At 40.4% G+C, this 23,271-nt stretch overlaps 1 protein-coding gene across 6 annotated transcripts; it reads right to left on the bottom strand.

Annotated features, from left to right (window-relative positions):
• Positions 1-2,352: 2,352 nt before the first annotated feature.
• Positions 2,353-21,964, bottom strand: KATNA1 (katanin catalytic subunit A1). Of its 6 annotated transcripts, none has more exons than XM_080389648.1 (12): positions 21,107-21,690; positions 20,917-20,980; positions 16,681-16,855; positions 15,817-15,974; positions 13,287-13,470; positions 11,566-11,687; positions 10,185-10,290; positions 9,685-9,843; positions 8,432-8,558; positions 6,654-6,788; positions 6,254-6,380; positions 2,353-2,688 (listed from the first exon to the last, which is right to left on the bottom strand). In XM_080389648.1, the coding sequence occupies exons 3-12, from the start codon at positions 16,849-16,851 to the stop codon at positions 2,490-2,492; spliced, it is 1,488 nt and encodes a 495-aa protein (XP_080245774.1). In that variant the 5' UTR covers positions 16,852-16,855; positions 20,917-20,980; positions 21,107-21,690; the 3' UTR covers positions 2,353-2,489. The 6 variants fall into 6 exon arrangements, 5 of the variants coding, with proteins under 5 accessions (XP_080245774.1, XP_080245777.1, XP_080245776.1 ...); XR_013928508.1 differs by lacking the exons at positions 20,917-20,980; positions 21,107-21,690 and adding exons at positions 5,058-5,208; positions 21,733-21,839 and having other exon boundaries at positions 2,552-2,688; XM_080389651.1 differs by lacking the exons at positions 20,917-20,980; positions 21,107-21,690 and adding an exon at positions 21,733-21,964.
• Positions 21,965-23,271: the final 1,307 nt, after the last annotated feature.

Below are 23,271 nucleotides of genomic sequence, written 5' to 3' on the forward strand. Positions count from 1 at the left end.
TTCAGAAAAAAAAAAAAAGAAAAAAAAAAGAAAAAAAAAAAGAAAGTAGGATGGACATGGAACAACAGTTCTTACTGCACACAGTGTGAATTGTGCTGTGGATGGAAATCGGGCAGCTGTTAGCACGTGTTCTTTGCATCCCTACTTATGAAACTGTAAACCAAGCACCTGCACAGCAACAAGGCGATTTAACTGCTCCAAACAGCTGCAACAGGAACGAGTGGCTAAGCCTGAAAAAGTGTCGGTGCTGCTTCACAACTTGGCCAATTTCCATGAGCCAAATAACCCTCTCCTGTACTGTATTCCACAAAGTTACAAGGCACAAGGAAAGAAATGCCACTGTCAGGTTAACAACATTAAATTTAAACAATGGTGCAAACCTTGAACACAGTAATTGCCAGACAACACAGCTGTGCGACCGAGCTGGAGCTCAGGTGTCCCTCTGCCTTGTAAACACTGGGAGTCAGCCAGCGCTGGCCCTTCCCTCCATACAGGAATTCCAGCAGCAGAGCTTGGTGTCCTCACGTTCTGCATTCCAAAACAAATGAACCTCTGAGCTATGAATTCAGCATCTACTGCTTCCCACCCACCCCATTTCCATGTATTACACAGGTGCTCATTTTGAGTGACCAGGGCTGGCTGAGCTGAAGAACTAAACTACTGCTTTTAAAATGAGGTTTAATTCAGAAATTCTCAAAAATCCATCAGGCTTAAGTGGCCCCCTACTGGACTGCTTCCAAGGACTAAAGCTTGCCTACTTTCCCTTCTTACTCAAGTAACAGAACAAGTATTATGGTTTGCTTGCAAGGAATTGATTTATGAGAAGACATCTCTTCCTGCAACACAGCTGACAACTACACATCCATCCTAACATACAAACAGGTAAGTACAACAAAACCCAAGCTCTTCAAAACACTGCATCTTTTTCTTAACTGACATATACAGCCGACCTTTTGAAAGCAAAGAGGTACATTTGTTTTTCATTTTGGAGATGGAAGTCTCTAAATGCACATACCCGTATACTCGCTTGATCTTCTTCATTGCTGGGTTCATCATGCCAGGTCCAGCCAGGGAATCGGGAGCCCTCAGCAGTACCTGCATTTTGGTGCCTTGCCAGAGCGTCTCACCACAGCCACTGCTCAAGTCCCTTTTCAGCATGTTCAGCTGTCACTCAGTGACTCAGTGACACTGTGGTGAATTTTAAGTACATAAACAAGATGTTCACGATAATGGCATTTACACAACTTGGGATACATTTGCCTTCTACCGGACTGCAACTTTTCATTGTCATTTGTCCTTCCCACCTGCCTGGCAGCATCTGAAAGAGATACATGAGCAAGAACTCCAAGCCAGTGTCATACAGCACGTTTCTGCCAGCTGAAACAAGTCTATAGACATATTTGATACATGAAAAAGCATGAAGTTTAGCTGTAAGCAGAACTACAGCCAGCTGCTCCAAGGTGAACTAGCAGGAAGTGTTTCCAAAAAAATGGATGGATGGAAGTTACAGATATTTTTAGTTACAATGACCACTGTTGAGCAAAATCTAAAATTATGACCTAAATGGTCACCGTAGAACCACCCTCACAGAGCTGCTTCTACATTCCACTTGTCAAATAATACAAAAAGAGAATTTAGATTTTACATCAATTGTAAGGTCAGGGTTATGAGCAGAAACCAACTGAGCACAAACATGCACTGCCTCACCAGAATAAATACCAGCCTTACACTTACTGGTGTAAACTGGGACCCAACCTGCCAGTCAAGAGTTCTGAAGCTTACAGTTCTGTACAGTCAAGGAAGAAAAATGTATTTTGGGATTAATGCCAGAAAGCTTTTGTTTTCCCTCAGACTTACAAGGAGACTATACATGTGACAGTGCATCACTGCTGGCTGCACAGAGTTACTCTGGCTGATTGTATTTTAATGTTACTTAATGGATACTGTAAACCAGTGATGATCCTACACCTTGCTTAAACTTCAGTAGAATCGATTTGACTGTTCGTAATGCAAGGGTTGCTTGGTTCTAAATCTCAACCTTTGAGTAGGTTCTTTATTAATACCTAAGAAAGAGTTTAAGGGTAGAGTTCTCTATGATCAGCTAGCAAAACCATCTATATACCTGCATCTTGTTCACCCCATTTCTAGTTCTCAGCATCCCTTACTCATTTAGCAGGGCTACACTGGGCTTTTGGTATAATAGCTATTTTTCCAAGAGTAAACCCTCTGATGCAGGAGTTGAATTTAAGTAATTTTAAAATTGTGAGGATCAAAGCAGATCCCATCAGTATCTTTTGCATTTGAGAAAAATAAGTAACTTTTGAGCTAGTTCAAAGACAACTAGACAGAATCTGCATTTTAAAAAAAATTTATTTAGACATCTGTTGCTCTTAAATTACAAAAGTTAAAAAGAGCGCGCAGTGCGCTGACACACTACTTATTACTTCTAAGCTTAAGACATAAAGGTGGCTTCTTCAAGATAAGACAACTCAGCATGATCCAAATTCAACTATCCATTTCTCGTATTTCTCAATGTCCGCAGCAGATACCGATTTAGAAACTTTCTTCAAAGCTATTTCAAAGTCTTCCATAGTTGTTGGCATGTGCATTTCATCTCGGGAAAGATTTCTTATTTCTTCTGGTGTCAACCCTTCAATACGCCTTCTCATAGCCATCAACGATGCATCTCTATTAAGGATGCAAAAAAAAAAAAAAAGTTACTCAATACAGAATGGCAAGTTCAGTTGATTGAAAGGCTCAACATAACATTCCAGTTAAGCTGTTACAATTCATTATTGTATCTTTTTGAATGCAAGCTTTTACAGGAAGATCTCCAAGTGCTTGTACAACCTACAATACCATGCCATCCATATTTTTCAAACATGGATTTATTCTCACTGGATCCCTGAACAACTACTATTCACAAGCTAGGTGAAAGAGGTGGACTGACTAGTTCCTCTAATGCCACTGCATGCCTGTGATGCAGCTGCATTTACAGAATTTTTAATGGGAACATGGCTAAGTAATGGTCCTGGTTCTCCTGCACGTAGGAGGAAAGGCTGGAACATTTCCTGGTCCAAACAGAAATCCCGCTTCAAAGACAGAGAGGTCAACAGCATCTACCTCCAACCTGTACATTCACCATTAACTGTTAAAAGTACAGAATCCGTTCAGCCTGTAGCTCTTCAAACTTCTGGCCTCAATAAGCATTAAGTGTCTTTACAAATGTGTCATTTTCTTCCTGCATTAAGTTTGAATGCATTTGGATTGCCAACAGTAGTATATCAGTAGCAGCAGGTGATGAGCTGGTGAGGTGATAAAACAGGTAACACGGAGAGACTGAGGCTCCTGCTAATTCATTGTTATATAGCTTATAAAGGTAAGAAAATGCTACCTATTTTGTCTAGCAGTAAAAAAGATGGATCACAACACTGTATAACAACATATTAGCAGGTAAGAATCCAAAGGGAGAAAAACTTCTACATTGCCTTCTAGGAGGATTTAGAAAGATGGTTTCAGCATATTCTGTTCCAATGCCACCCCCTGCCCCTAAAGGAAACCATAACTTACAGACTTCATGAATTTACTATTGTAAATATAGTAAAAAACAGTAAAAAATAATTGTTGGCAATTAGAACGCATAATATGGTAACTAGAATTTCAGCACAACCTGAAAAAGTTGCCTTGCTGAACTCCATCTTAGTCAAATATCACCATGCTTTACCGTCATATCATCATTTGTGAACAAAAAGCCAGTGTTACACAGTGGGGTGGACGGCCATCCCATGCATCTAATTTGCCTCCAGACAGCAGTTTACAAAAAACACCAACCAACCAACGAAACCCACCATACCACAGCACACCCACAATATTCAAGCGCAGCTGCCACCACTTTCTTCTGTAAAGTCATGTTACTGACAGCCATTCCAACATCAGCTCTCTGTGCTTTCTCAAATGCACTCTCAGTGCCTGGAGAAGCACCAAAGCTATATTCAAAAAATAAGAAGCCACCCACTGGAACACACAGCAGGGCTCAGTTCTGTTCCAAAGGCCTTTCAACCTTCACAGCCCACTCAAAACAATGATTCAGTTTATACTCACATATAAAATGCATCTAAATTGCATATTAGATTTCCTGGAATGTCTTTTAAAAATCAAGTTTTACCTTCACTTTCCATGGTTATATGCTGCCTGTAAGGAACTGTATTGTTACCTCTGACTGGTTTTCACTCTCGTTCAGCAACTTTGGATTTCACATCAAATTCTTTAAGATAGGAGAATAATTTGAGCAAACCAAAGTTCTTGGTTCACTTTTTCTTAAGTTTTGCTTGTGTCGCTAGCAAGCACTGTTACAGTCGACAAGTTTGAATTTTACTATGTTTATGTACTGTGAGCCTGAACCATACAAAGCATTTTTAAATCAGTCACGGTTTTTTGTCTCAATGTAAATGAAACAATCATATCTACGATCTGGTTTTCCTGACACCATTAACGAAGTGGAAATACACAGGCTAGTATGAGTACTTTCTTACTAATTTCAAATCATGCGCATCCAAACCACAGTTTGTCTGGATTTCTGGTTGCTGCTACCTCTGTCTTCAATAAGGAGACTGCCACAAATTAAAGACTCCGGTGTTTCTTTGTGGGTTTTGTTTGTTTGATTGCTTGCTTTTGCGTGTTTTTTTTTAATAGTATTTGTACGAATGGACCTTGATTAAAAAAATAAAACCCAACAGAGTGTGTGTGCATCTCTCTATAAGCAAGCAACTGAAAAACATTACAAGCATTCTGACTTTTAAAACAAGCGCACTGGTATCCAGTGTAAAATGAATGACAAGTAACAAACACTGAACAGACCAGTGGAGACAAACTGCAGCTGAAACTCACAAAGCAGCCGGCCAAATAAACTCTCTTTCATGTAACACGAACCCATTAGCACAAACTCCTTTCGCAGCACAACCAACATCAAGACAGAGCAAAAAACCACCACAAATTCATCTCACAGACCTACAGATGAAACAAATCTGCACAACACTGATTCAGAGCAACTAACATACCATTCTTTTCCCAGACACCGTGTAAGGTTTGTTCAGGAAACAGCACTGAGGCTCCAAACTCTTAGTTCAGCCTTAAGCGACCCCTTTAGTGGCAGTTTTGTGTACAGGCTACTCGTATTGATCCCTGCAGCACTGCACATTGTCCTCTCAGCTGTGCGGACAAATGTTTGCAAAGCTGTATTAGGAATCGAGGCAGGAAATGGATCTGTGTTTGAGAGAAGTACCGAGGAGGTGTTTTTAATCCAGAACAGTTCTCTTATCCTGTTCAAAGTACAGCCCCCACAACACTTGCATGGGCACAACTAGGAGCCCAAGCCTTGCGCTGCCACGCTTCTGCGCTACCAAAGCCTGAAAGCACAGTTACACAGGTGCTTATTAGATGATGACCGCGTCTTAAGAAGCTTTGGTTCTTTGTCCCTTACTGCTGATTCCATAGTTTGCCACTGCTGCAACTACTATGCCAGTGCAAAGCTTCAGATGTAAACCAGATCACCAATATTAGTCTCTTAAAAGGTCAGTCCTTTCCTTCCCTTTTCAATTTTTTAAAGAAAAGACGGGGGGAAAGGTTAGCAGGTATTTTTAGTCAATTATTTCAGGAATCTAGATTACAGAACAGGCCCACAAATGACTATGCAAACAATACTGAGGAAAATGGGAGATGGAGAAGGTAGAAGAAAACTGAAGTTGGACTCACAGTAAAGCCAATGTGCTGAGTACGCAGCTCTTGTACTATCACACAATACGGTATACCTTCTCTGTGTTGTGAAGGAAGACCACTCCACATTTTTACTTTAGTTTTTCTGGCCTCTGCCACTATCGTCTCTTACACACAGCTGTTCTGCTTAGGTAGTATAACCTCAGTGGTACGACTGCAACTCTGCAAGTTAAAGTCTACCATCCTGTGGATATTCTTCACGCAAGGAATTTGGTGTATATGAAGGAACATGGAATTTTACCTAAACCACAGCTTGTTTAGATTGCTATGTTGCAACTGCTCTTCACCGTTATTACAGGAAAATATCAAATGGAAATCTAGGCAAATATTAATGCAGCTTTTCACCTTTTAGCCATACATAAAAGACAAATTACAGTCTGGTTTTATCCAACAACTTTAATCATGTAAATTAGGTTACTTTACAAACAGTTTTCTCAGAGTTTTTAGCAGTAGTAACACAAATGATGCAAAGTGAACATACCTGCACACGTTGGTAATGTCTGCACCGGAATAACCCTCCATTTTCTCAGCTATATTTGCAAGGTCAACGTCATCAGCCAGTTCCAGTTCTCGCAGATTTATTCTCAGGAGTTCCTCTCTACCTTTTGCTAATCCAAGCATAAAAAAATTGAGTCTATACAATTTTCTTTCAGAAGATAAATAAGGAATTGAAGAAGAATAAGAGAGAAGAATGAGAAAAAAGACTATACTTGCTACAAGGGTAAATGTTCAATGTTTAGATTTAACATGGCCTTGAATTCATAAATTAAATAGTATACACGTATCTATTAGATTTTTCAACCAGGTGATCAGAACTAAAGGAATATTGATAAGTTTAGATTTTAGTCTTTTCAACCTCTCCTCTCCCCAAGTCTTCATACCTGATGGTAAAGGAATGTAAATTCTTTTTTCTAGTCTCCGTCTTAGGGCTTCATCGATATCCCAAGGAAAATTAGTAGCAGCAAGTACCATGACCATCTTGGAAGGATCATCATTTTCAGTAGCCCCTCCAACACCTGCATTGGATAAAAGAGGGAGTAAAATATACATATGTTTTGTGACATTTCATATATAGAGAGAACAATATCCACAATTCTGGAGTATTAAAGCAGCTGTTTACTACTGCACTTCAGTGAGTCCAAGTGCAGTCAGCTTTTCATCTATATGATAGCCTGCAAGCGAAAATGGAGACTTAACTTAATTCAGATCAGGAAGTTCCCCTCTATCACAGCTGGAATGGATTTACAGCAGAGTTGTTTGTATTTCTGCCATTACAGTGTGTGAATTTTCACATCAATGTTCTGCAAGAGCGTGTGAGGAAAACCAAAATAACACCCCCAAACCATCACCACACCAAAAAAAATACTGCCCCCCCCCCCCAACAGTATTCACTAACAGCCACACAAAAGCAGCATTTCTTCACTTCTGAACCAAAATAACACCCCCAAACCATCACCACACCAAAAAAAATACTGCCCCCCCCCCCCCCAACAGTATTCACTAACAGCCACACAAAAGCAGCATTTCTTCACTTCTGAATTCAGGTCAAATGTTTCACATATGCAGGTGGCTTCTTACAAACTGCTGAATTTGAACGTTTAAATTTGGTGGACTGAATCACAGCTTCTCAGAAGCAACGAGAACACCTCCATCTCTAAAGTACTGTGAAACTGCTGCTATGTGAGGAAGTTAATTTCATTAAACCTGCTACTCTCTGCATTTACTTTTTTTGCTTACCATCATAGGATTGGGCTATGGAATAGTCGCTGTACCTACTCTGCCTGAAAATTTGCATATAAAACACCATTTATGAATGCTCAAGTAGAAGGACCTCGAACAGTATTACTAATAAAATCAGCTTATGCACATACTAGAGTTATGAGAGCAGCATTACAGCTCTGCAGCTATTTAAAGACAAACATAAAAGGGTATCAACACCAGAGAAGCAGAAATAAATATATAAATCTTCTGACTCATGGAACTCTACCACAAATTACTCCATAGATAAGCACTTTTCAGGTGCTCCTCTCCTCCTCTCTGCTCACCAGAGCATAAAAAGGATGCCTCTATACGGCAACTTTGCAGTGTGTTACCTACTTTTAAACTTTGTTGTGAAATACTAACCAAACAGCTGTAATGAACTCAGTATTTTAAAAAGAAAACTCTCACAGCCACATCTATAAAAAATTGCCTTCATTTTTTATTTTTATCTTTAGGGGAAAAAAAAAAAAGAGAACCCGAAGAAGTTAAGTGTTACAATTGCCTTTGAAGTTTAAATTGGAGCAGGTGACAGTTCTTTTGAAACACTTTTTACTTGGAGAAGTGAGTGATATGCTAGGTAAAGACTTGAGAGGAGCAATCAGTACTTTCTTCCTTTTGCAGTTTTGAAATACTGTGTTTTCCACTGAGTCTTCATTATTCTGAGTAAGTAATATAAGATCATTGCTCACGTGCTAGAAGATTGTTAAATAATTGGTATCTTTTTTCCTTCCACACTGACAGTTGGAATAGTAGTGCACTTCTATCTTTTTACCCTATTGTATGTAAGGCTTTCAAAGGAATTGCTTCTGAAGAATGAGGTTTTGATTTACTCTTTTTTTTTTTTTTCCCCCCTCAAATTTCCTCCAGTCCAGCACTTCCCAGCGATCAAGTTATTTACCATCCATTTGAACTAGCAGTTCTGCCTTCACACGTCGGCTAGCTTCATGCTCCTCTGAAGTTCCCCTGCGACTACAGATAGAGTCAATCTCATCAATAAATATAGTTGTCGGGGCATAAAATCGAGCCTAAAGAAAGGAAAAGATAAAACAGAAACTGAAATGGCAGTCTACTTACATTTAACAAATAGCATATTCAGAACTGACTAACGACACGTTTAACCCCAGAGTGAATCAGCTCTTAAGTATCAAACTATCCAGTCTTCCCTTCCTATAACCATTGTACACAACTATAAACCAGCTGTGCAGTCATTGATAGCATTTGAGCAGAACAGTTTTTGGGAAAGTGCTATAGTTGTTAGGGCTATAAACAAATGTTTAATAAGCTAAAGGCAGTTTTACACATTAGGAATAACATTTATAACTGTGAGAGTCATCACAGAATGCTTGAATAAGAACTCAGTTAAAGCTAGGACGAACATTAAACTAGGACACCATGATATGGAACCCATCCAAGAACAGGTCAACTGCAAAATAACCTTCCTTAACCTTTCTGAAAACAAGGGGTCAAAGACAATGATCGGCAATAATAAAAGCTATTCCCCTACAGCAGCTGAGATGCTGTCCATTGTGTATATGCATTTTTGATTGATCATATCAAGCGAGTTGATATCATGCCTATCAACCTATGTTGTAGAAGATCTTTTCTTTTCATGCTCCTCTGACCACTGCAATTGCAACTCTGCTGCCCCCTTCCGTACCGGGCACCCCGGCGCACGCTGCAGGCAAACCCGGTATCCCTTGAGAAGAGACTACCTATTCTCAGCCAATTTCAAGTGTTACGTGCTCTGAAGCCAGCCACAGTTTGGAAGTCCACTTCTTTTAAGCACAAACAAGAAACCACCCACAACAACAACAAAACACACACAGCCGAAGTCGGGTTCTCACCCAGAAAGCAATTACATTTCATCTCCAGTTTTACATTCATGTTCTACAAAACTCATCAGCTTATAGTGAGCTACCTCTAATGTAACAAGCTAACAAGAAAATAAAGATGACCTCATTTTTCAGTTTTTATAAAGCTGTTTAGAATAATCTCTTCAATGTACGTGGCCAAATCAGAGGTCCTAAAGTGTTTGAAACTTGGAGAGCTGCTTATGTATGCTGTGAGTTCTACACCTTGGCAAGCTTTCACTATTCCAGAAGTAATTTCTACTTCATTATCTCACTATTTATGCTCAGAAACTTTAATCACCATTTCAAACAGCAGACGAACAAGTTTCTCAGATTCTCCTCTGTATTTTGAGGTAAGTGTGGAAGAAGAAACATTGAAAAAAGTAGTCTTGCATTCAGTGGCGACAGCTTTTGCCAGGAGGGTCTTTCCAGTACCAGGAGGACCAACCATCAGCACACCCTATTAAAATGAAAAAACCCCACTTTTAGGAAAAGAATCAGAACACTGGCAATTTGAAAGTTTGTTTAATAGTGTAATATCAAAATACCAGATGTAAACTTTCCCTTGAAAAGTTATTCAAAGGTAAGTAATTAATTACTATTGCTTACTTACAACATATAGCTGAAGACAGTGTATTTATCTGGCTGACATTTTTATTTTGTTAGTACTATTGACCACAAATTTTGTTACTCAAAAGTGGAAAGAATTTATATAAACTGTAAAACACCTGAAATGTCTTGTTCCGCCAAGATCCAATCTCAGAATCCTACTTATGATCACAGGATCAGATTTTTTCATACCTTCCATGGTCTTCTAATTCCCTTAAAAAACTCTGGCATCCACATTGGTAAAACTACAGCTTCCTTAAGCAGCTTTTTGGCTTCTACTAAATCAGCAATGTCATCCCTGACAAGAAAGAGAAAGATTCAGACAGGCTGCAAAAGAATCAGTCCACAGCTCAAAACAATATGCAATTAAAACTTATTGTAATGTAACAGCTCTTCCATAATTCAGGAAAATGAGCTGGATTTATTTACATTCTACTAGCAAAAGCCTACAACAACTACAGCTGACGTGGCTAGTAGACTCCAGCTGGATGCAAAAGCAAAGAGACACATTAACTATTTCACTAGAGCATTGTTGCTTTATTCACAGAAAGAATAAGCAGTGTAAGGCAAGCTGGTTAAACTTATGCTAGTTACAGATGCTGCTGCCCTCGTTTGCAGAGAGGCTGGCTGTTTTCATTGTTACGAGAACAGTTTACTGCAGAGTAGTAAATGTAGCTGAATCGAAAAGAATTTTTAGAATTCTTTTCCAGAGCTACAGATGTATTAACTCTTAAGATACCTTATAGGCTGGTCTCAGGGCATTCCACTTACCAGAATGTGCCCAACCAGTATTTTGGTTTCAAAACATAGCTAGATGGAGAATTAGTTTCAAATCTGAAGGTGCAATTTAAGATTCAATATAAAAACTGAAACATATTTACATGTTAAACTGAAATACATGACAGTTGCACGCATGCAAAATTGTTTCTGGGATTGTTCAGGGTTTTTTTAAAGCCTACTTCATTTGCCAGAAGATTTTTTCTCATTTAATCCTCAGAAAACCACCTAAGCTTGGAAACATTTGGAATACAAAACAAGCTTTGTATAAGGTTTAATATTTAACACATTTGTGTAAAGGTACTGGCACATGGTTATATTTTATACTGCGGTCACATCACATCCAGCAAGATTTCAAAGGTCTCCTATATTGACATAACTTCTTTGTTAATTGGTATTCTACCTTGGTATGCCCCTGGGAAGCAAGGCAGGTTTTTAAATGAAGAGGCACTGGCAGACACTAGACTCTTATACATTGCAAAAAATTATCTTAAAAATTTATTTCAGGACTCTTCGAAAAGTTTGAGAAGCTTCGTGTGGTCAGGTTGGACAGGGGGTTGGACTAGCTGATCTTTAAAGGTCCCTTCCAATCCAAACTATTCTGTGAATCTATGGGTGGAAAAAAAAGTTGTAAAAATATTCAGCTACACAAGTTTAGTTGCCTATTTAATGAGTAAAGAAAACGCGTAGGTAACTTTTTATATGTAAGCATATGCTAAAATACTTCATTCTTGTCATATTGTATAAGAGGAAAAAGAAACAACTCAGAAAAACTGTCAGCAATATCCAAACTTACCATCGAATGTTGGGATTCTGAGAAATGATATCTCTTTCCAAAGCTTCCACTAAATCTTTATCATATCCGGCACTATCAAATTTCTTTGGTTCAGACTCTGAAATCTCAGATGTGGATTTGTTCTACATATAAAGGATATAACAATGTAAATACCTAACAGTGGCTATGCTACTAATGGATTTTTATAACAAGTCCACAATAGCATCTTATTTCTAGAAGGCAGCAACATAAACCAGCATGAAAATTAGGGAGCATCCACATGACTGCTGCACTGCAGGATCTGTGTGGTTCACCCAGACTTTCTCTAATGCCCTGGTCCTATTTCCTTCTCACCAAAGCCAGCATATTAAACTGAGGCAGTTTCTTTGCTTTAGTACGTAACTAAAACAGCACACGCCTATCACAGTATACCAGTGTTTGCCTCTTCTCCTGGAGAAATTGAAAACTATCTGAGGCAGCAGCTGGGTAGGGGGAATTATACGTGAGACTGGATCAGAAAGTGTCACACTGAGCTAGAGTATCTCAAACCCTGTGAGTGTCATCAATATGTCATATATATATGGGGGACACACGTAAAAAATAATTAAGCAGGACTTCCACATGTAGGATGACCAAAGATGATCTGCAGGAAGACCACAGAGGTAAAAGAGCTAATTAACTGATACCGAAGCATGGACAAGAACAGCAGAGAAGCAGCTCTGCAGTAGAGCTGAAGCAAAGAAGCTACACAGTTCAAAGGGCTCAAACAGCAGAGACCATGCAACTGAAAGGAAATAAAATGCACTAGACATACCCCATTTTTTTTATACACTTAACAGCAAGCACTGGTGATGACTGAACAACTGTAAAAAAGAAAAAAAGACCTATCCTGTCTCTGTGTGTGTATATTCTTAGTGAGAGAGGATTATCAAAGACAGTGCAATACAGCTCCTAACAGAAGTAGCAGCTTACATAGCTTAACAATTCCACCCTTGTAGTTTATACTGTTTCCACAGGCCATGACACCTTGCCACAACATGAAGTTGCTGAAGCTAACAAACTGTTACATGGACATTTGATTTATTCAGAGTCTGGAAAACTATGAATTTAGTGTCTTCAGTATGATCTTTTACTCTGGTCATCAGCTAAATTTATGGATACCAGAGCACAAGTGAAAATTAAAGCACACTGATTGCAAAGAAGAGATCATAGATCATTCTCTCTCATTAAGTACATTGGGTTTTTGTATTACACTGTAAAGAGCCTGGAGCTAATACCAGATCTCAAAAAAAAAAACAACCACACAAAAAAAACAAAAAAAAACCCCAAACAAACCAAAAAGACAGGTCTCCTAAATAAATCTTGAAGTGCTTTGGAACACTTGATTCAACCTCTGTCCATAATATACAAAAGCAATTAAAGAACCCACAATGACATCCCATCTTGAATGAGCTCCATCAGGCTCAGTTTCAGTAATTCAGTGGTATAATTTTAAAAAACTATCTTCAGGTTGCAGTAAACAAGCCCACATTTACCAGATCACTTCCTCCAAATGAGAATTTGTTGGGGTTTTTTATTAATCCATAACCATGACTGTCCATAAAACAAAGATACCTTACAAGGTGAGATTCAAATCAGCATGCTGACTTGAACACAAGAAACATTTTATAGTCATCCAATTCTACAGTACACTCAATACTAAGAAGGCAAGACTGAGTTCACGAAGTTATTTGCAAGCTTACCTTTTCCTCTCTTCCTTTATTTTGCTGATCCTTTTTTTCCCGGCTGCGGACCGCCTTCCCTTTATCATTGGGATTTCGAGAGGATGGACGGTGAGGGCCTCTGACAGCTGCACTTACACGATTATTGTGACCTCTGCAATCACTGCACTGAGCAGATTGACGTTTTCTGGGTCCTGGCGAAGGTCTAATTAGTTGTAACATATGCAAAAAGCCTCAGTGTAAAGTCACTGGTGAGCACTACATAACCAAATCAAGTGGTTACAAACTGAAAAGCCATTTTGCTCATGATAAAAATCTGTATGTCAGAAACAAGACAGACATTTTTAGATAGTCACTAAAAAAACAGTTTCTTTTTGCCACAAGCTCAGGGCTCATTTGCTTAAAACAAACTCCATGCTTTGTATATTTCATAAATAAAAATAATTCTAGTATTACAGAGCTTAGCAAAAAGTAAACAAAACAAAAAAATTCCCAATATATTTTCTCCTTACCACAACAGTCCTCACCCTCCTACCCAAAGAAACTTAAAGGTTTCTGGGGAACGACAGTTTTATCTTCACTTCCTTTTAATTTCGCTTCTTGGGAAAGAAAATGTGTATGTGAGCCCTCCAGCTGTTTGAAACTAGAGTACTTTTAGAAACACATATGAATAAACCCAGTATCGTGATTAGCACTATGGTTTTCTTTTTTAAAATTCAGTTTCTTCCCCATATAAATCCATTACTCTCACAGGTAGACTTTTTCCATGGGCCTGCATAAAATTCCAGCATCAATAAGCTATCAGTCAAGTTTATGTTCAGGGATATTTCTAAAGAACAGAAAACAGAAGACTCCGATTTGGAGAGAATTTACTTGAATGAGAAGATGTGTTTTGACATATCATTCAAGATCTATCAGAATCCAGTACCTGCCCATAACTTCTCTTTAATTTATTCACAGCAGCAAGTTTGTCAGAACATATCTCTTCAGGGTGAAATGTATATTAGGCAACATGAGTATGCTAATAATAAGATCATATGGTGAACGTATTTTCACTCTCCAAATGGAGCACCTACCAACCTATACTTTTATTTACGAACAGCTAGCCACCTCTGAATTCCACTCCAGAGCTCAAGATAAAGCATATATAAATAAATAAAGATAATGCGATTACACATCTAATTTCCACCTAAATTTGTGAGCTCTGCTATCTCTGTATAGGAATTTACTGTGGTTACTCCAACACAACATGGCCCAAGTTTTCACTGTGGCTTCTTCTTGCTACCATAACTCAACACTTTACCAGCTGGTAAGATAAATGGAACAAAACCAGTTCTCTGAAGTACTTCCTTTCTTAGAAAGATGACTTGGTGTATCTCTTCACTAGAAAGCTTCAAAACATTAGGAAAGTTCTACCTCCCAGACTATTCTTCCAGAAGGTTTGAATGAAATTGGCTAGCAGTGTTCCAAAGTAATTACATGAGATTAAACAGAAACAGTGTGATCACATAAGACCCATTTCCTTCAGAAGGCAGGCTTAAAATAAATACATTTTTTAAAAAAAAGTAAAAATGTAGCCGCAAAGACTGAACTTGTCTGTGCTGTAAGTTCAAAGCCTCAAAGAACAGTCTGACAGCACAGCTATGCTGATCTAATAGTCACTTTCTGTCAAAATGCACATTTCCACGTCTGCTTTGCATGCACTACTGTTCCCTCCTTCATGCACCACTGGCATGTGTTAAAACCTTTCCATTAACCAGTTCAAGGAGCTAAGCTCAGGAAAACAAGAAAAACATCAAAAGCCAAAAAAAACGGCGGCCAAACAAAAGAAATACTAGCCCCACAAAAGCGTCTTTTTTGCTGGTTTAGCATCCCAAACCAGCTAATTAACACCGACAAAGACAAAAATGAAAAAAAAAAGTAAGACAACTGTGGCGGGGAGGACTATCCTTTCAGCAGCAGCTACACTGCAAGGCCTTGGTTTCACAGACACTAACCCAGCATAATTCAAAATGACATCTAAAATAAGGAGGCTGGCCTGCGGCTGCTTGTTCCCAACCCTTCCCTCGAGTTTATGCTAGTCTAACTGACCAGTTCACCAAGATGATCAGGGAACCACCTGCTACAGAAAGGAAACTGAGCTTGAACACTTCTAGATTTTACTGTTACCCTGCTAATACATCTTCATTCTTTTTCTATCAGCTACATGCAGAATCATTTTAAAATTGATGAGATCAATTCAGGAATAGAGATGAGCTTCCACAGAATAACTAGCTCATCTTAAGTCAGGGAAAAGAAAAGAAAAAAAAAAGAAAAAAAGGAAAAAAAGTAGCTTTACATTAGTCAAGCCTACATTAAGATTAAAGCCCCAGAATGTTCTGAAGTAGGTTGCCTCAAAATGGCATCTCCTTCACTACAAATGCAGGCAAGCTGCTGGTGTTGTGTGTTACACATCTCACTTCTAGAACAAAAATAACACAGTAACAGGCCGAAGTCAAAGCACACTTTGCCCTGATAAACGTTCATTTTAAGTCTTCAGGTTCCCTCTTACCTACGCTCAGCAGGTACTGGCAAAGACCAGACTTCTGCATCATGAGCTGGTAATTCTTGTTGTGAAGCTTTCAACGGAGTGCTGTCTAGTTTAAAACTCTCTAGCGTTTTCATTATGTCTTTCACATGCTTAGCTTCCACACTTATCTCCTGCCAAACCTGATTAAAAAAAATAAAGTAGATTAAGCACATTGCAAGCAAGTTTGTAATAGTCCTCTGTTCAAGCCCATGTAATGCCCAAATGGATTCCACAAGGTCTCACAAGCTACCCGACTCTACTTCAATAGACAAGAATAATGCACGTCAGATATTAAGAAGGTTTTTCTGCCTTCCTCATCACACTTAGAGAATAAACAAATAGATTTTGGATTTAACACCAAAGAGGATTTGACAAATTTTGCATATTAAACAAGTATGACAGAAAAGAGTGCAACCTAAGAGACTGAATGTCAATAAAAAAAAGATGGTTTGTGTTAAGGATAAATTAACATGGTAGCCACAATACTGTTTCTATTAAGGATCTACATCACACTCCGAAAACAATGAGAGGGAAATAAGATTATTCAAAACGATACCAGCCTAAAAACCCTTCAGCATAACAGGGGCACTTATCAGCAAGAAGCTGACCAGCCAGAGAGTGGACTGGCTCCCCAGAGCTGTGTTCCACTGCCTGTTCTGTCATTGTCAGAGCAAAAAATCAGAAAGACTTAAATAAGTCTATATAATAACAAGCCTATATATAACAGGACTACAGTTTATCAGGGAATGGTGTAAGTATTTTTATACTTTTGTTTACCATAAGATAAGACAATTTTTGCTACTTTGATGTTTTTCCCTCAGAATGTCCCAGAAAAGTACTATTTACCTGTTGCCATTTCTGTTGCAGATACGTATCTCTGACAGAGTAGAGATATTTATTCATTTGGTCAAGAACTCCCTGATAGTAGACCATCGCAGAGTCATAATTTCCAAGTAAGGCATATTCACGGGCCAGCTTTACATTCTCACTGATCATAACAAGGCTCATGTTCAACATGAAGCTGAAAAAAAAATATTAAGGAAAAAAATAATCCCAGGACCAGAACAAATTCTTCCAACTATTTTCATATGCTTATTACCTCATTTGGCATATCAAAATACAGAAGGTGGAAATATACTGGTTAGAAAAAGATCCTAGAATAAATGTCATCTATATAAAAAGATAATTTTTCTCTATTACTATAAATCAAACTCTTCATAGTGAAGTTTTTACAATGAAGTTTCACACAATGAAGATTCTGTTGAAAGGCATATATGAGATATGCAGATTTAAATGCACTGTTGCAAGGCCCAGTACTCTCCTTCCCTATTTATTCTATTGTGAGATAAATTGGTATTTTACTGTTGGTACTACAACATCGTCCATATTATAATGGCCTGTGGCTTAAAAAACCCCAACAAACAATAAATCAAAGCCCTTCTTCCAGATGAAGTTTTATTCATTTTTTTTTGCCTTAACATTCCATGCATAAGTTTAAGGGCCTGATTTTGCATCATGGAGAACATTATTTTCCCATTTGTTTGATTTTACAATTCTTCAGTTTTATTTAATGTTTCTTTGAAACAAATATCCATCTTCCATGCCCAGCTTGCACCTTCCTATCACCTTCATTTTTACACTTAAAAAGAAACTCTTCATGAATGTTGGGGTTGCTAAGTTATCACTGAAAGGTAAGGAAAGGCTGCAATTAAACATGTAGTGTGTAGCTACCCACTTGATTTAACATATTGTTCAAACCACGCTACTTTTCCCCACCAGCGGGTAGAGTTTTTTTGAGCAAACATCATGGACTATGACCACTTCTACTTTGTAGCATTAGCAGAATCTGCACTTTTAGTTTAGAATAGCACAGAATTATTATTTATACAAATACAGTAATAAGTGGAAGCAGTACTTATTCTTCATAGTCACCACGGTCCATAGAGCAGTCATCCTATGTGCTTATCCATTACTTACACATCCCATCCCCCCTTTTTTCTAAAACAGCTGCACTGTGTCCACTTTTCCTGCCTCTTGCAAACCACGAATACCCCCAGTTTCCTCCTAATTTCCTAGAACCAAGCACACAAAAAATTAAAATAACTACATAAGCATGCCTGCAAGAGAATCGTCTCGCTCTCATTTGGTACCTGCGCCCAGTACCAGAAAGAAGCAATTGCAGACATGCAATTACAGCTAAGCCCTGGGATGAAGCATACTTGATACAGATCAACTATTTAAAGAATGTAAGAGGTACTAAACTCACCGACGCAATACAGATTTAAGACTGAACACATTTCAAGACCAGGTCAGGGTCAAGTTTGGATGCATTATCAGAGGTTTCAGCAGGCACACTTTGCACACACCAGACAACCTATTGCTAAAATACTAGTTCGCCATTGTACACATTTTAAGACTTCCACTCCCGTTTCTGCCCCCTTCCCAAGTAGCTTTATGCACGGACGCACAGCTGATCCATTCCTGAGCCAACATCTTCTTGCTTCCTTCCCCAGCTTCCCTTGAAGCAGATAACTGCTGTGAAAAGTTTCAGCCCAAACAGCAAAAATTCTGGCAGCAGCAGAACCAAAGACAGGGCTGTGACAGCCCACACCCATCCAAACCGGAGGGACCCGTGGGGCTGAGTCTGGAATCCTGCCATCATAAGAAGCCACACCATCTAATCTCACTCTGGCCAGAAACTTGCTGAGCTGGCCATCACGGCTACAAGCTGATATAGTTAATGTCACTAGCAACTACAAAGACTACTATATTCCAGGCTAATTAGGCTTTGGAGACACAGTTTGACCTGGGAGTTTTGTTGGTTTTTACCTCAGGAGAAAGAGCCTGAAGATGTTTGGCAACTGCTGTATGGATCATCACACAGATATTAGTGAAGTTTTTCCTACTGTATTTAGGAGCAAGCTTTTCCACTCCTGCTCATCCTACCAGATACACCTGTTTGCCTGTCCTGAGAATTCAAACCGATGACTAACACTACTGAAATCACAAGTTGAGCAAGATGCTAATAAACATTTTTAAAATCAAGTAATAGCAAGTTACTAAAGCCAAACTAGACTTTCAAACACAGAAGTCAGATAACTTTTTTTACACTGAATGCTGTAGAGCAATCCAAGCAGAACAGCAGTTCTGTTTAAATAACTGGGGAGGGGGCAAACTTGTAACAGTAGCTTTCATCTGGAAATGTGAAAACAGTAAGAATTAAAAAAACCCCAAAAGGCTAAGTTAGGAAAATATGAAAGCTTGGGACCAAAATGACAGTACTGCACATCACAAAAGTAAATGTGATTTTCAAGCGACAGAAGACAGCGGAAGGAAGGGCAGAAAGGAGGAACACCCACATGACAATAATGACCTAGTATTTCATACGGGGGCGGGGGTAGAAAAAAAAAAGGTGTTCACTTAAGCCTATAATGCCTCCAATACAACCGAATGTAGTCATTCCAATGAAACCCCAGGAAACTACCCGTTTCATCAGTTGTACTGAAAATGCAAGAGAATTTAGTTTAAACTAGAAACCCAATTTAATTTGTTGCTTCACGTTGAGTCATAAGAGCAGAAGAGCTTGAAGTGGCTTCCAAATACAAGGCTCTAGTGTACATGTGGGGCAGAAAAAGCTGCTGACTCTGCTTACGTTTGGACATGCCATTGCTGCTGCCACTAGAATACAGGCAGTATCAGGGCTGATACACTAATGTGGGTCTACAGGCTTACTGCACCTGTAACTAAACATGCTGCTGCGGTCCCAAGATAGGGGGAAAAACACAGTTTGAGTACAGATCTGAAACCAGATTAAACTTTGCATGGGAGAGGTGTGACTATACACAAACCCTAAGTCAAACCACACCTCAAGGAATTAAAAGAAGCCCACAAAACTAATCCTGCACCACTTAAAAAAAGTTTCAAAGTATTTACAAATACCCAGTACTACCACGTAACAGGATGTCAAAGCAGCAAGGCTGCACTTATCAGCTATGACCTTTCCATGAATCATGCCCAATGAAGTTATCTATGTTCCAACAGCAACTGAAATAGTAATGAGCTTGTAAAGTTTACAGCAAACAAGATATAAGGAAAATAATCTAAGCACTTTGTCTTGCAATTTTAATTCTACACTGTGTATAAACACACATGCTTCACAGTAAGAATACTCACTTTCCACGCTAGCTGTGAGTATATATGGTTTATCAAAATTAACACAATAGAAACTCATCGAATTAATGCACCTCTGGTAACAGAATACACTTTATCATTTGCTCCAAGCACCTCAAATACTTATGAAGTTGGAACAGCCCAGAGCAGCAGGGGTTGAGACGTAACAAAAGTTCAAGGTACCTAGAAGTTTTGAGAGTGAGGTTTTGGAACTTAATTTTATATTTAATTTTAAAGATAACAGCCTGACTGTCATCAAGAAAACATCAGGGATACATCATGTTTTCCACAATGACTTTAAGGAATTATTATAAGGAACAACTCTAAGTAACTTCTGCTTGCATTCATACATTAGAATTTGGGAAGCTGTAACTGAATGCAGTATCAATCCCATTTCACAAAGAAATTCCCCATAACTTTTAAAAAATGAGAGATTGATATGGAGATGTTGGGTGGGAAGATTAAAGTTGGATCTATCAGTTACAACAGGGGACCCACCAGCCACTCTGCTGACTGAGAGAACAGCACAAGCCATACAAGGGAAATCCTTCCAAAAAGTCCTGTACAACCTTAACGTCTGGGCTAAGCCAGAGCCTGAATTCTGGCAGAGTGTACGTGTTTCCATTATTTCAGCCTGCTATACAGGCTCTGGCATCAAAGCAACCATGTAAAATTCAGAAAGTTCTCTTTGCAAGCCAGAAGAGAAAAAACCCAAAGCAACAGCTTTCAGGAATCAATTTTTACGGTTGACATGGCCTGCATCACCTCTGAGCTCCCTTCCAACTCAATACTCTTCACAACACCTACTCCCAGCAACATTCGGTATCAACAAGTGATTGTGTTAATTACTTGGGAAACAGGAGAGTTGCCAGACTTATTGGATACTAAACAAACTGGTTCTCCTCCACTTACCGTATTTAACAGTAACGGGAGCAAAAGAAAAATAACCAGCAACCAACAACACAAGCGTACCTTGCTATTTATGAAAAAAAATTAAGAAAAATATAAAAATCATTAGAGAGAGGTACACGTTGGCAGATCATTTTATGTTTTCAATGCTAAGCCTTTCAAAAGGCTTTTTTAAAAAAGTCACATTACTTACTCCCCGTTTCCACAGGGGATGGCACTCTTTCAAAATGACAGATGATCGATGTTAAACCAACACGTTTCTCAGCACATGCAGGCGCGCCTGCCGCAGACGGGATACCTACAACTGGTGCCTACTGCTTCTCTCTGGAGCAGAAAACCGCCATAACTGCCAAAAGCTTACTCCACCGAGGAAAAAACCTCAGCAGGTGGCGGGTGAAGGGCCGAGCAGAAGCGCAGCGGGGTGTCCGCACGGGCGCCCCGGTGCCTCAGGCGCAGCCCCGCACGGCTGGCCGGGGGACCCTCGCACCGGGCGGCCCCCGCGCCGCGATGCCGCCGGGGGCGCCACACGCGCGAGCCCCAGCAGTGACACCAGGCCGACGAGCTCGGTGTAATGGGCACGGTGGCACCACGGTGGCACCACGGCAGCCACCCACTCTCCAGAGCGGTGCGCGGGCCCCGGGCCGGAGGAACCGACGCCTCCCCCCGCCGGGTCCCCGGCGCCGCGCGGGGCTGCCCCTCGCCTCAGGCCGAGCAGGGGCAGCCGGCGGCCGCCGCCGGGCGGGCTGGGGGGCACCGAGGCGGGGCGGGCAGCCGGGGCGGGGGGGGGGCAGGTACCGCGGGTCTCCCCCAGCCACTTACTCCTCTCCAGAGTGCAGCCCCACCGCAGCAACAGCTCCCCGCAACCACGACCCCTCCGCTCCTTCCTCCTGCGGCGGCGCTGACCCCTCCCCCGGCCCTGCCCGCCTCCTCCCGCCGCCGGCGGCAGTTTGAAGGTAAATCCGCTGCGTCACTTCCAGCGCGGCGGGGAGGTGGCGTCTGTGGTGGGGCCGAGGGCTGCCCGGCCGAGCTGGCAGCACGTTGGTGGCTGTTTTGGCGTCATTACTGACAGCGACAACCGGTTGTTTGGTTTTTTTTAGGAAAAAAAAAAAGAAAATTAAAAAAAGGAGGTGGGGAAGTAAAAACGCGGGAAACAAAGAAGTGGTGGAAAAAAACACTAAGTTGCATTGGCCGGGAATCGAACCCGGGCCTCCCGCGTGGCAGGCGAGAATTCTACCACTGAACCACCAATGCTCAGTCGATCACTGTTTCCCGCCTCCGTCTCTCGAAGGTGACGAGAGCGGGCGGCGCTGGAGAACAACCGCATTTCTTTACACGGGGGAATTAAATTTCCTCCCAGAGGTAGAGAAGCATCAAAGGATCACGACAGCGCAAAGACACCTTGGCCATCTCAGGAATTACAGTTACATTGAAAATGTTGCTGTGAAACAGCGTTTCACACTGTATTTAACATAGGACTGCAGCGAGAGCTGATAGGTGTTGCAATAGGTGCAGCACAAGAGACCCAAGAGTACAGACAGGCCTGAAAAACAGCAAGTTTGTACCTCCGAGGGGGAAGGATGCAGCACGGTGAGGAATGGGGTGCTACCAGCGCAGCCTGAGCCCGCCCTGACAGAGGGGGGGGGCTCAGCAGAAGTACAGTCAGTCAGGGGAAAGGGGCTTCGTACCGCTAGTTACTTCCCATAATTCACAAAGATGAGTTTTGCCTCGTAAATGGCATGTATCCATTTTTTTCCACATATTCATTGCTTTGTGACCATCTCCAGCTCTTCAAACTGTGATAAAGGGTGTTTTTATGGGAAAGAAGACACATCACGTACTACAGGGCTAAGGAAAACTAGACACCGAGCTCAGCAAGCCGCAGGAACCTGTCCCCCAGTGTGATGTCCCTTAACTTATCCCCCATATAAATAGACTCAGCTGCTTAGCAACAAATAGGCTCTAAAGGTTGGGCACAATGCAGCTGGTTAATGATGGTCCATGAGGGTGACCTCAGAAAACCTGCAGCCTATTATGCAGTCTTTTAATTAAATTTACCATCATCTGTTCTTATGCTTTTGCTCTTGCATTTTTACCCATTTAACATCGTTAGACTGGCACTTTTAGCCTATCCCTTCAATGAGTGCCTGAATTTAAAATAAGCGTTTCTATATTTGCTGTAAGAAAAAGCTGTTGATGACTTTCTAAACTTCCAAGTCTTACTGTACCGCGTCACTTGGCTGCCGAGAGCTGGAGGGATTACTTTTCCTCTGTTTGTCAGTGGCTAATGAACGAAAAATGGTGCTGTACTCCCACCTCCAAACCAAAGGCAGAAGAATTAGGATGCAAGCTGTCTCTGCA

The sequence above is a fragment of the Falco punctatus genome, assembly GCF_963210335.1.
Source record: "Falco punctatus genome assembly, chromosome: 5".
Taxonomy (NCBI): domain Eukaryota; kingdom Metazoa; phylum Chordata; class Aves; order Falconiformes; family Falconidae; genus Falco; species Falco punctatus.